Source organism: Anabrus simplex, chromosome X (assembly GCF_040414725.1).
Source record: "Anabrus simplex isolate iqAnaSimp1 chromosome X, ASM4041472v1, whole genome shotgun sequence".
Lineage (NCBI taxonomy): Eukaryota > Metazoa > Arthropoda > Insecta > Orthoptera > Tettigoniidae > Anabrus > Anabrus simplex.
In genome coordinates, this window is record NC_090279.1 from 164,376,625 (window position 1) to 164,390,551 (window position 13,927).

A 13,927-nucleotide genomic window follows, 5' to 3' on the forward strand; every position below is an offset into this window, starting at 1 on the left:
TCATGTTTCCAACGAAGAAGCATTCCGGAGCAGAGGTCGAATTCCTGAATATACTGCTCTTGGTGCAACTTATCACGAGGTATATGGTATTGCTACGTATGTTTGGAGCAACCTAAACAAGGCTTCACTAATATCTGTTAATGTGGAGGAAGATATACATAAGGTTGTCATACAAGTGCATGATATCACTATAACAAATGTTTATAAGCCACCTAAGACACCCTGGCCCGATTTTGTCTTACAAACTGCAGAACATCCTACAATTTATATAGGGGACTTCAATAGTCACCATGAATTTTGGAAATACTCTGACAATGATGAGAATGGAAGTATGCTTGCAGAATGGGCTGAAGTGAACAATCTTCATCTAGTGTTCGATGCCAAAGATCAAGGTACTTTCAGGTCAGCTGCTTGGAGCAAGGATTCTAATCCTGACTTATGTTTTGTTACCTGCAATGACAGAGGTTTCCCGATCAATGCCACAAGAAAAGTGATAGATGCCTTCCCCCACAGCCAGCACAGACTTGTAATAATACAAATTGGTTGCACGGTCCCTGTCATACGATCAACTCCACATGCTCGATGGAACTTCCAGAAAGCTGATTGGGCAAAGGTTTTGAGGGAACTGGATAAGTGCATTCGCTGGATCCCTCCATCTCATAAGTGCAGTAACAACAACAGCTAAAAAGTGTATGCCAAGAGGATATCGAAAAGAATATATCCCAGGATGGAGTGATGAAAGTGAAACACTGTACCAACAATTCCAGCGAAGTAGTGACCAAGAGATAGCTACAGAACTTTTGACCAGCTTAGACTTATCTCGAAGGCAGAAATGGACAGACACAGTTGAAAGTATGGACTTTACCCACTCAAGCAGGGAAGCATGGAGTCTTCTGAGGAGATTGGGAGGAAGTGGATCAGTATGCAGGAAACCTTCAGGAGTAACACCTGACCAAATTGCTTCCCACATCATTACCACATCAAGAGTGCCTCCCGACAAGAAACATACCAAACATATCAGACGGCAGCTTCGCGTCTTGAAAAAGACATCATCTCCCTCATCTGAATATGCACGTCCCTTCACAGTTTTAGACATTGACATAGGACTGAAGGACCTTAAACCTGGTTTTGATGGCATCCATCCAGAATTTCTTATTCATTTGGGAGGATATGCTAAGAAATGGTTGGCAGAGTTCTTTACTGACATCCTGCTGACTGGTCAACTTCCATTGGAGTTCAAGAAGGCAAAAATAATTTCTGTTCTGAAACCTGGCAAACCCAGCAGCAAGGTAGAAAGCTACCGACCCATCGCCCTCCTTAGCTGCTGCTACAAACTTTTTGAAAAGTTGATATATAACAGAATAAGTAGCGCAATCCTCGAGCATATTCCAGTTGAATAGGCAGGCTTTAGACCAGGACGTAGCTGCTGTGACCAAGTATTGTCTCTTACACCCTTCATTTTAAGCAGGATATCAAACGAAACTGAAAACATCTGTAGCATTTGTTGATCTTACTGCTGCCTTTGACACTGTATGGAGGGAAGGCCTTATCTCCAAATTTCTTCGTATCATACCATGCAGAAAGATGGCTCAACTGATTAACAACATGTTAAGTGATCGGAAGTTCCAAGTAATCTCTGGATGCAAGATAAGCAAGGAGAGGAAGCTAAACAATGGATTGCCCCAAGGATCAGTTCTCTCACCATTATTGTTCAACTTATATCTTTCTGACCTTCCTGACACTTCATCCAGAAAATTCTGCTATGCCAACGACTTGGCTCTAGCTGTACAGGACCAGGTAATGAAGACGACTGAAGAGATTCTGACCAAAGACCTGTCTTTACTGGAAGACTACTTCAAAATCTGGAGACTCCAACCCAGTGCGAGCAAAACAGAAGTGTCTTGCTTTCATTTAAATAATCGTTTGGCGAACGTGAAACTGAATGTTTGTTTCAGAGGGAGAATTCTTCGTCATAACTGGAACCCAAAATACCTTGGTGTCATCTTGGACCGCACACTATCCTTCTAACAACACCTCCTGAACTTAGCACAAAAGTTGAAGTCTCGAAATAACATCCTTCATAAACTGTGTGGAACTACCTGGGGATCTTCAGCAACCACTTTGCGATCTTCAGCCTTGGGTTTGGTGTATTCAAGTGCCGAGTATTGTGCACCTGTTTGGATGAACAGTCATCATACAAGGCTTGTTGACGCCCAGCTTAATACCACAATGCGCATCATATCTGGCGCAATCACATCTACTCCAGTTCATTGGCTTCCACTGCTAACTGGTATAATGCCACCTGATCTACGCCGATCTAATGCCCTTATGAAGGAATTTCACAAGATCTCAAGAAATCCTAGTCTACCCGTGAATAGTGACCTGCCACTTCTGAATCTTAACAGACTAAAATCACGCCATCCAACTCTGCGTGATGCCTCTAACATGAATGCTAAGGATTTTAAATCTCTTGATGAGTGGAAAAGTAGATGGGAAGCAGCAACGGATGTGCGCCTTCATACCTTCTTCTCAGGTCTCAGACTTCCAAGTGGATCCCACCTACCACGCAATACCTGGACTGCCCTGAATATAATCAGAACAGGACATGGTCGGTGCAGAGCCGCTCTCCATAAGTGGAAAAAGCTACTTAATCCAGACTGTGACTGCGGAGCTCCACACCAGACTGTTCGTCATATCGTCAGGGAATGTAGGATTCGAGCCTATCACAGTGATGAGGATGACTTCCTGCTGCTAACTCCGGATGCTACACGCTGGATCGAAGAATTAGACATTCAATTCTGAAGCACAAGTTGCTTTGTTTCTCAGCTGTAAATATGTATATATGTATGTTACTGATCATGTCTGTATAAGCCATACGCTAAATAATGTTATGTTAGTACATCAATTTGATCAATACAAAGGCTATGCCGAAAGATTTTAGCAGCTTGTAAACCGTAATTCTGAGGACAATGGGATTCTTTTCATTTGAAAGAGCGACCTTGGAACATGCGTACGCAACCCTTCCCAGCGGTGGTTTCTCCACAGCGGGGAAGAAAGCACAGTCAGTGCTGAGTCATACACAGTGCAAGATGGATCTGTTGTGCCGCGATTTTTTGCGCAATGTTTTTTTATGGTTATAAAAAAGAATTTAAGAAGCCCGCCTGGTGGCCATGATCGTTAAGGCGCTGAAGTCTAAACGGTCTGACACCATAGATAGCCAGTTCGAGTCCCGTTGGTTGAAAAAATTTCACTATCAGAATGTTGGCCGACAGGGTAGGGGAGGTGGTATACAATTTCTAATCACTAGATTGCATGCCAGAAGTCTGGATTAAATTCCAAACCTCTCCGCAGTGCTCATATGGAGTGAGGGCATATGACGGTAGATAGATAGATAGATAGATAAGGAATGGGTGAGCCCTGCCTTTGCAGGGCTCCACACGTAGGTCTATGAGGACCCTTTGTGTTCCTTAAACGGGTTTACCTAGTCCAGCCCTAGTGTTCCTATAAAGGATACCAGTGCATATGACGTTGTTGATGGTGATTGATCCGTCGGATGGAGACGTTAAGCCTTGAGCAGACCCCTTGGTGCTATTCGACAGGAGTAGGCTATGTGCCGACGCCGGGTTTCACCCTCTCCGTACTATCATATATCATATCATTCATTTCCTCTCATTAACTCCTCTGATGAGGTTGACGTCAGGAAGGGCATCCGGTCATAAAAATCCACCACAACAGATTCATCTCACCTCATACCCGAACCCGTAGAGAAACAGGACAAGGGTTGGACAAACAAACATAAATAGAATTTAAGTGCCAAAGAATGTCACTCTTCTTTGCTGTATGTTTTTTGGTGAGGCTTCCCCTTCTAGAGCCACAGTTGGAAATTGGTTTTGCGAGTTTTCAAGGGGGTTGGAGGTCATTTGAAGGTAAACCTTGTCCCGGTCACCCAGCAACAGCTGTGACTCAGGAAAACATTGATGCTGTGAGGAAATGATCAAAGAAGATCCACATCTTACATTTTGTGACATTGAAGGGACTCTAAATATTGGGTCAACAGCAGCGCAGACCATCGTTCACAATTATTTAGGCCTTAAAAGAGATGTGCCTGTTGGGTGCCACATTCCCTGACAGAAATCCAAAAGGAGGTGAGAGTGGACTGGTGTTGTTTCATGCTAGAAAAATTCAAGGGAGGGCAGTACCAAGACACCTACAATGTCGTCATAGGTGATGAAACATGGGTCTACCATTATAACCCTGAAAAAAAGAGACAGTCTTCTGTGCTTTTCACGGGAGGAACCACCTACAATAGTTTGATGAAGTTGGAGCTCTGGAAAGAAGATGGTGGCAACATTTTTTTTTTTTTTTACAAAAATGGGGCATCTCCCCTCTGTGACCTTGGACACACTTTGTACAGTCAATGCTGAATGGTATGTGAATGATTGTCTTCCCAAAGTCCTCGCCACATGGAGGTCACAGCACCCGAAGTCCAATAGTGGGCACCTTCTACTGCATCACGACAGTGCATCTGCGCATAGGGCTGGCAGAACAATGGACTTTTTGGAAAAGGAAAAAGTGTTAGTGTTACCTCATCCCACTATTCACCTGGCCTGGCCCCATGTGACTTCTTTCTGTTCCCTAAGACCAAGGAAAAAATTCGTGGCTAGCGGTTTTCGTCAGACGAAGAGGCCATTGCAGCGACATCCCGAAAGAAGCTTGTACTGAGACGTTTTCTAAGTGGTTTCAGAGAACGGAAAAATGTAAATGTGCTAATGGAGAGTACTTTGAAAATTTGTAATTGTTTTGCAAATAAAATTTTTTTTCTCACACTCTGCTAAAAACCTTCAGCATAGCCCTCGAACATATAGCAGATATAAACAAAATATTCCTCTGTAAAATAATATATTACAAGTTATTCAGATGTATTAACAACATACATAGGATAAATTTTAATCGGCTACCTTCCTTAGAAGAACAAAAAAATATACATTTTAAGAAATACAAGGATATTCATTAATCTCTAATGAGAATAATAATAATAATAATGTTATTGGTGTTATGTCCCACTAAGTTCTACTTTGAACATTTTTGGAGATGCTGAAGTGCCATAATTTTGTCCTGCAGGAGTTCTTTTTACATGCTACTGACACGGGACAGACATGTTTGAGCACCTTCAAATACTACCGGACTAGAGGCCAGGATCAAACCTGTTAACTTTGGCTAAGAAAGATATTGAGATCATAGGAATAACTTAATATTTTTTAGTGCTATATAACATCGTTTATCAAGCAGAAATCACCAACCAGTTTCAGGGTAAGGTCAAAGAAAGTTCATTGTCAGCATCAAAGGAGTTGACCTTCAAGATTAAACACCTTCCCTTAACTTGGTAGCACTCTCTCGTTGAGCGCAGATATTGATTCAAAAATGCATTACGGGATTGATTGTGCTTGAACATCTTTATCGAAGCTAAGGTCTGTAGATTTTGTCAACCATAACATCTCATAAGTTATTAATTTCATTATGGTCTGTAATGACGATTGATCACTATCAAAGGGTAGAGAAAGGTCCACCTATTACTGTCACCTATCAGTAACCTTTAGAATGCCAGACAATAACATATCATTGTTTGGTACTTGTGCGTTAAGTGCCAGCAGCGATATATCGTCGTTTGAACAGCGTGCCTTACTATCTGCATTTAGCACAATTATGAACTTCAGGTGGCAATAGCTTATGTTTTGTTTCCACAGAGTAAAAAACATACTTTCTCATTTTATCACTACACGACTCATCTGTTAATTTATTTACACACATTGGATTTCTGAATTTCATGTGTTTCTCTGGTGATCTGATGATTGGCAATTACTTAATGGTAATTACCTACTGAGCTACCGAACAGATACTTTTCAAATTTTCTGTGTTTATTGTAGCTGCATTGCAGAGGGATTACCACATTTTTATTTGTAATTTTAATTTTGAATTATTTTTATTGCTATTTTTGAAATTTGATTTTTTGTTTTCAAAGTGTTCAGAAAATATTAAAAAATAATCATTTTGAAATGGTAGTAAGTACATACCTGGAGCCTCTCTCCACTGGGTTTCCGTTTTCAAATCCCGGTTACTCCATGTGAGATTTGTGCTGGATAAAGCGGAGGTGGGACAGGTTTCTCTCGGGTTATTCCTGTTTTCCCTGTCATCTTGGGCTAAGAAAGATATTGAGATCATAGGAATAATTTAATGTTTTTAGTGCAACACTCTCCAATATCACTTCATTTATATATGACAGGCTTCAACAGCCGGCCCAATTTCTATTCTCGCCACTGGATGGCTTCATTCATTCTATTCCTGGCCTGGGTGAATAACTGGAAATAGGCTGTGGATTTTCATTTTTAGTAAGTACATACCATTCTCAACATTTTCTCAAGTTTAAAATCAAAATTGTGAATTATGTGGCACTTTAAATAGACACTTGCAACATGTTGTTTTTTTTTTTTTTTTTTTACTAGTGGCTTTATTTAAAGATAAAAATTTCATTGTTCCGAATTGAAAAGTATCACAGTTTAACTATATTTTTTAAACTATAGTTTTTTCACGTCAACTGTTCTAAAAATCTTCAAGATCTTAATTACGTATTCAATTACATTGAATAAGTATATATATATATATATATATATATATATATATATATATATAGGCACATTTCGTGAACTAAGCAAATACTTGATCATTAATTTATCCTTCAATCTCCGTCAGCGTATGAAACTACAGCACTTGACGTTGTAAACACCGTGCCGATCTTCTGGAGCTTGCAAGTTACTTCGGTTGAGCTGCTCGTCTTCAGCTTCTTCATGACTTTAGATCTTCATATTTGGATTGTGTTGTGACTTTGTGCCTGACGGTGTATGCAGTCTGGCTCATTTAACTGTTCTCTGCTTTTTGTGAACATTGTGAGACAGTGCCAAACATTGTGTGTGCCGTGCTGATGCTCGGAAGATTACGCATTACTTCTTTTAAGTGACTTACATTCCACTTCGTCTGAATTTAACAGTGCCTACCCCCGTCATTTTTATATCGCCTCTTCAACTGATATTGTGTGGACTTGACTGTTAACTTCTTTCTTACTTATGCATTGTTTTTCGAGTTATAATCGGCTGATGATCACCCAGACTGGGGTCGAAACCGGTACCGTTTCCACTTTTAATTAAATAAGAATGTAATCTCTACATCTCTTATTTACTTGTATTGAATAGGTTGAACTACCATATTTATTATTTCAATTTAATAGTGGCTTTATGTCGCACCGACACAATAGGTCTTATGGCGACGATGGGATAGGAAAGGCCTAGGAGTTGGAAGGAAGCAGCCATGGCCTTAATTAAGGTACAGCCCCAGCATTCGCCTGGTGTGAAAATGGGAAACCACGGAAAACCATCTTCAGGGCTGCCGACAGTGGGATTTGAACTCATCTCCCGGATGCAAGCTCACAGCCGCACACCCCTAACCGCACGGCCAACTCACCTGGTGCAACATGCTTCTAATCAGCGTGACATTCTTGGCACATTCTCAGCATGAGAGCATGGCAGTAAGAAGGTTAAGGATATGATCAAGGCTAATATGAGGATTTGTAGTATTAATATTGATAAGTGGGAGACCTTAGCCCTCATTCGCTCATCCTAGAGGTCTCATTAGTCCAGATTTGAAGAAAACCACTGATGAGCAGCAAATGCCAAAGGGAAGCAAAGAGAGGAGAAATGGAAGGGCTCTCTGCTGTCCCTACTGAGAAAGCCTGTCATCACTGTGGCAAATTATGTGCCTCCTGGATTGGGCTGTCTAGTCATCCCCAGAGTCACATTCTTTGCTGGAAGGACCAACCTACTCGATCCTAGTGTTTGCTATCATGATAATCATTGTAATTTGTCTTGTATCATGTTTGTTGTTTTCATTGAAATGGTAAAATTACATATATGTATTCCATTTATAAAAGTCCTTCCTTATTTTTGTTTCAGGCAAAAGTTAGGTAGTTCACAGACAGACAGTGTTTTAGTGCAGTCATTGCAAAATGGTCTGGCTCTCGAGTTTGAACGCAGTGACTCAACCCGACGGTTACGACTTGTGCTCAGCGAGTTACTTCTCATTTCCTCGCAGGTATGAAATTCTTTTCCCCTTGTACTTTTTTAATTGAACAGCTTTACTTTATGATTTCTAAAGTGTGCAAATATTTTTTTTAATACTTCAGTCTGAAATTAACATTTTTTAAGTTTGAGTAGATGTTCAGTTCTTTGTATTTTAAAATCAGATTGCTGTGAATAACAAGCTGATCATGATAACCTCTTTGCTAATGAGAAAGATACATAGGGGAGCAAGTTCCCAATTTGTCAACATTGATACTTTCACGGCTCGTACTTGTAGACATGATACAGGCTTCAGAAGACATGGAGCAAAGTTCTCTGCGAAACGTAAAGAGTTTCATCTTGTTTTCTTGACACGGCATAAGCCCAAAAGGCTATATCATGTCTACCATGGTTATGATGTATGAAATGTTGTTGTACAAACGTTAAAAGACTGAGCGAGTTGGTCATGCGGTTAGGGGCACGCAGCTGTGAGCTAGCATTTGGGAGATAGTGGGTTCAAATCCCAATGTCGGCGGCCCTGAAGATAGTTTTCCATGGTTTCCCACATTCACATCTGGCTAATACTTGGGCTGTGCGTTAATTAAGGCCACGGCTGCTTCCTTTCCACTCCTAGCCCTTTCCTATCCCATTATCATCATAAGATCTATCTTTGTCGGTATGACATAATGCCAGCTGTACAGTATAAACCATTAAAAGTGATTAGCTTTACTCACTCTACTGTCTTCCCTACCCATCCTTTCTTATTGCTTCCAGGGGCCGATGACCTCGATGTTAGGCCCCTTAAAACAACAAGCATCATCATCATCATCTTATTGCTTCCTTCTTTTTTTCCTATCTTCCTACCTTTCTGTCTACTTAACTCTTCTGCTTAGTGTTTATCCTGCACTTTGCTCTCCACATCGCCCTATTTAAAAAAAATTTTTTTTGCTAGGGGCTTTACGTCGCACCGACACAGATAGGTCTTATGGCGACGATGGGATAGGAAAGGCCTAGGAGTTGGAAGGAAGCGGCCGTGGCCTTAATTAAGGTACAGCCCCAGCATTTGCCTGGTGTGAAAATGCGAAACCACGGAAAACCATCTTCAGGGCTGCCGATAGTGGGATTCAAACCTACTATCTCCCGGATGCAAGCTCACAGCCGCGCGCCTCTACACGCACGGCCAACTCGCCCGGTCATCGCCCTACCCTTGACATTGTTTCGACTTACGCCAACCAAGGACATGTCATCCTTCGGAGCATTGAGCCATAATTTCTTTGGCCTCCCTTGTAATCAGCAGTCCTCAAGGTTCAGTTCTGGTGCTGTTTTCACAACTGAAGTGCCATTGCTGCACAGTACATGACCATACTAGCTCAGATGAGTCTCTTGTATTTTCTCAGCGATTAGAGCCTCACCAAATGCCATCCTTGTGTCCTAATTTCTGATGTGGTCCATTGGCCAGCGAAGCGTCTTCATTTCCATAACATTTAGGTGGTGTTCATGTTTATTTATGACTGGCCAGCACTCTGTCCTATTCAATGCCACTGGATGTACAATCGTACTGTAAATCTTCGATTTTATGTATACTGGTATCTTCTGGTCAAAAATAACTCTCGTAACTGGGCGCCACTTCATGCAGACAGTGTTGGCTCTGTTCTCTTCATCTGGTAGTGTGATAGATAGATAGATAGATAGATAGATAGATAGATAGATAGATATTTTATTTATCTTGGCAAAGTTATGGACAGCTGTCCCTGTCTTACACTTAACCAGTAACATAATTAGATTGATCGTAGTTACAAGTCATTGAAAAGTAACCTATCATAAACTTAAACCATGTAGAGCTACTGAACTATAGCTAACAGTAGCTACTTGTACATTAAAAGTTAAAGGGGAAAGAGCATAATATTACAGAAAAGGGGTAGGCCTAAATTTGTGAAGATCTACAGAAACACTAAGTTGTAAAAATAAAAAGTATTACAAAACTAAATAGAATAGAATAAAAGTGACTCTTTTACTGTGAGTTTCCACTTAAGTTGAGAAAGGTACACGGGAAGGATAAAGTAGACGGGGGGGTGGATGATTTGAAAGAATGGGGGATGACGAAGTAGGAACGTGATTATGTCTTGCTGCCTTGCTATTTGTATCTTTCCATCAGATATTTTGTGCAAGCACGTTTAAATTTCTTGGACACTGATATCCCTCTACAATCCAAACAGAGACTGATCCCAAATACTTAAAAGCATTGATTTTAGGGAGATCAACTCTGTCAATGTTAATTGATCCGTCGTTCTGTTCTTCAACTTCAGTTACGCCATCTTCATCAGATTAATGTTCAGGCCGTATTCATCGAGGCAGGTTTTCCAACATTGGATTAACTGTTGTAAGTTAAGAAATGAAGTGGTGAGGAGAGAAGTTAGGATTAAATCGCGTCTACTAAACAGAGTCCGAACGTCATGACTGCAGTGGTTTGGACACGTGAAAAGAATGGAACCTACGAGGACAGCCCGAATACAGCTGGAAAGAGAGGTAGATGGAAAACGGAGGGTTGGAAGACCTAGAACCCGTTGGATAGACGTGATCAAGACCGATATTGAAATGAAGGGAAGGTCACTAGATGATGTCATGAAGAACAAGGCATACATGAATAGATGAGAGTTGAAGAGGCTTGTCAACAGCACCCGGGAAACTGGAACTGTAAACAGATGATGATGTCTTGCTGAGTTTTGCTGGGAACTGTGGTGTCATCAGCATAAATCAGTGGCCAGGGTGTGGAGTCTACAGGTTTGAAGCTGTAGTGTCCAGGCAAAGGATAAATGTAAGCAGAGCCAAAGCCGATCCATGATGAACATTAATTTGGATGTTAAAAGGTGCGGATGGTCCTACTGCCCATTGGACTTGGCTGGTAACGTTACAGTATAGGATCTGGGTTCATCTAACGTAAACTTCTGGGACTTAATGCATCCTAAGCACATGCCAGATCGAGGCTGTGCGGCCCTCTATCAAATTCCTTTTCAAGATCTAAGAACCCTAGGTGAAGTGCTCTCCGTTTTTCATGGCATAGTTTCATTAGAAGTTGTAGAGCATGTATGATAATCGATAATCCCGTTACCTTCCTTTCACAAAACCGCATTCGTTCGGGGTGATGTTGACCAGGTCACGAAGATGAGAATCCAGAACATATTTGCAAATCTTCATTGTGTGACATAGTAGGTGTATTAAAGAATAGCTGGAAAACCTCTACCTTTCTAAATGGAAAGTGTAATGCTAGTGAGCCAGATGAGAGGAGCTTCATTTTCATAAAAGAAACTGAGCGACCTCATGTTCAAATAGCGTCCACACCTCAGTTGCCATCATCTGCTGAGCTGTTCTGAAGATCTATGAACAAAAACGAAACTACAATAGGCCTGATGATCCCCAACGTCTGGATCGGATAACGCACGAGAAAAAGAATAGTGGCATGAATGAATAATGTATTTAATAACTTAGTTGATCTTAGTTTCATGAACAATGTACTCAGATACATGAATTTCCATTATATATAGTTGTCCCATTGGGATACTTTTTTTTTTAACAATTTGATTTACGTCACACTGACACAGATAGGTCTTAGGGCAACAATAGGATAGGTACGGCCCCAGCATTTGCCTGGTGTGAAAACGGGAAACCACGGAAAACCATATTCAGAGCTGCTAACAGTGAGGTTCGAACCCACTATCTCCTGGATGCAAGCTCACAGCTGCATGGCCCTAACCGCACAGCCAACTTGCCTGGTCTGTTTGTCTTCGCAATGCCCAGTGATTTTCTTTTGGTAAAAATTCGAGTTCAAAAAAAAAAAAATGAAAAAACCCAGCCACCTCAATTTCTTGGTTGACATTTCAGTGTAATTAGATTTACTGAAGAACCACTTTTGAGGGCAAAATTCCAACACTCTCGCATCTCTTAAAACTGATAGCATTGAAAATATGTTTAGTCTTAATAGTATTATGTCATGTTATGCAGAGAAAAATTCAAGAGAAACTAAACTCTTTTTTATTAAAGATGTCCCACTGGTCCTGTCCTGTTTCTAAGTTCCATGATCTTCATTCATAGACTCGTAAGATCACTCTTCTTTCTGTCTATTGCTGTCCACATTTACAGGAATTGAGATGTTAGGTGCCTTCATGAAGGTTCATTTAACCAGCAAATCTTTTTAAGTTAATTGATTAACTGTTGAATATTATCTAATGATCTTTTAATTTTTTCATTTCAGCTTCACGAGCAGCAGAGAGGCCAGGAATTTACCTTGCGTCGTTCAGACCTGTTCGACAACGCTGTTTACATCGAGGAGATTTGCGACGTCATCTGCATCGCTCTTGCAGAGTTACCGGCCGTACTCAACGTTCTCGATATCGTTGAGACCTTGCTACATGTCCGCCATGGACCTGAAATAATATGTTGGGTTGTAGCAAATTCGCCAGATTGCTTCCGAGAAGGTATATGATTCTTACTACATAACCTTCACTTAGTGGAGAATTGGTCCTGTTCTGGATTGTAAATATTCAGTTTTAACTCTCATTTGTAACATTTACAACATCGGTTTGAAACCATAAATTTCAGTGCGAGAGAGGGAGATAGAAATGTTAATTTTAATCGAAAGCGACTTTCAGCCTATTAGGTCGTGTTACGTACATTTAGTACGTGTTGAAGAGATGTTAAGTACAGAACAGAAATGGCCAACCGGACACCAGTGGGAAACAGAAATGGCCAACCGGACACCAGTGGGATCCGGTTGGCCATTTCTGTTCTGTACTTAACATCTCTTCAACACTTACTAAATGTACGTAAGACGACCTAATAGGTTGAAAGTCGGTTTTGATTACAATGCGGTCATGAAAATTCAATATTCGTTAATTTTAATGCTGATAATCAAGCCACAGTGAAAATTGATGGTAGAATGAATTCTTCAAAGAATATGTAGTTACAGGAGTTGGAGGAGGTTGAATCTTATTGGTCATAGTTTACATGGACCATATCCTGAAAGGTGTAAGTGGCATGGAGGGATCCAGTTGGGTGGAAATGTAGTAAGTAAACAGTTTAGCCTTTGCCGATGACTAAGTCTTAATGGCAGACCATGCTAAAAGCTTGCAATCTAATATCTTGGAACTTAAGAAATGCAGTGAGCATGATATGAAAATTACTATTTTGAAGGTGATTAGTCAATTCACAGGGGCTTGCAGACTGAACCCTTGAAAGGTATAAAAATCTATAGCGAAGATGTATGGATTTATGTATAAATTATTATTACTGTATTTCAGTAAGTTGGGCAAAGTGCAGTCTCTTTTCATATTGTTCTTATCTCCACACCCCTTCTCATCCTTCATCAAATTACAGCGAAGATCCCGTTGCTTTAACAATTTTTCAGTTAAGTCCATCCATCGTAATCTCAATCTTCTTCAATCTCTCTTTCCTACCATTTTTGTCTTAGAATATTCTTTTTTATATATTCAAACCGTGTCAGTCCTTTTCCACTCTGTTAGTGAATTTTTCTTTCTCATTCTTTTCTATATTTCTTCGTTTCTTTTGCTCTCTCTGCATCTCTTCTGAAACGTACTATTTTTATTGTGTATGTTAAAATTTTCATGTTTATTGCCTTTTTAACTGTAATTTTGGTAGTGAACCTCAGGATGTGAGGATCTTCAGTAGGCAGAAATATTCAGTCATCAGTATGTAAAGATTGTTGTTTACAAGGATAATGTCCAGGTAGAGGAGGTGACTAATGCTAAAGAAGTATTAAAATTTACATATGATTACAATGACATTTATAATAAGATACAAAAGTTGAA

The 13,927-nt window shown here is 40.4% G+C and overlaps 1 protein-coding gene across 1 annotated transcript in view; it reads left to right on the forward strand.

Annotated features, from left to right (window-relative positions):
* Positions 1–13,927, forward strand: part of IntS2 (integrator complex subunit 2) — a 109,554-nt gene that overhangs the window by 8,239 nt on the left and 87,388 nt on the right. The window contains exons 2-3 of the mRNA XM_068230522.1: positions 8,001–8,139; positions 12,355–12,577. Of these exons, the coding sequence (XP_068086623.1) occupies positions 8,001–8,139; positions 12,355–12,577 (362 nt within the window). The remainder of the gene's footprint in view (positions 1–8,000; positions 8,140–12,354; positions 12,578–13,927) is intronic.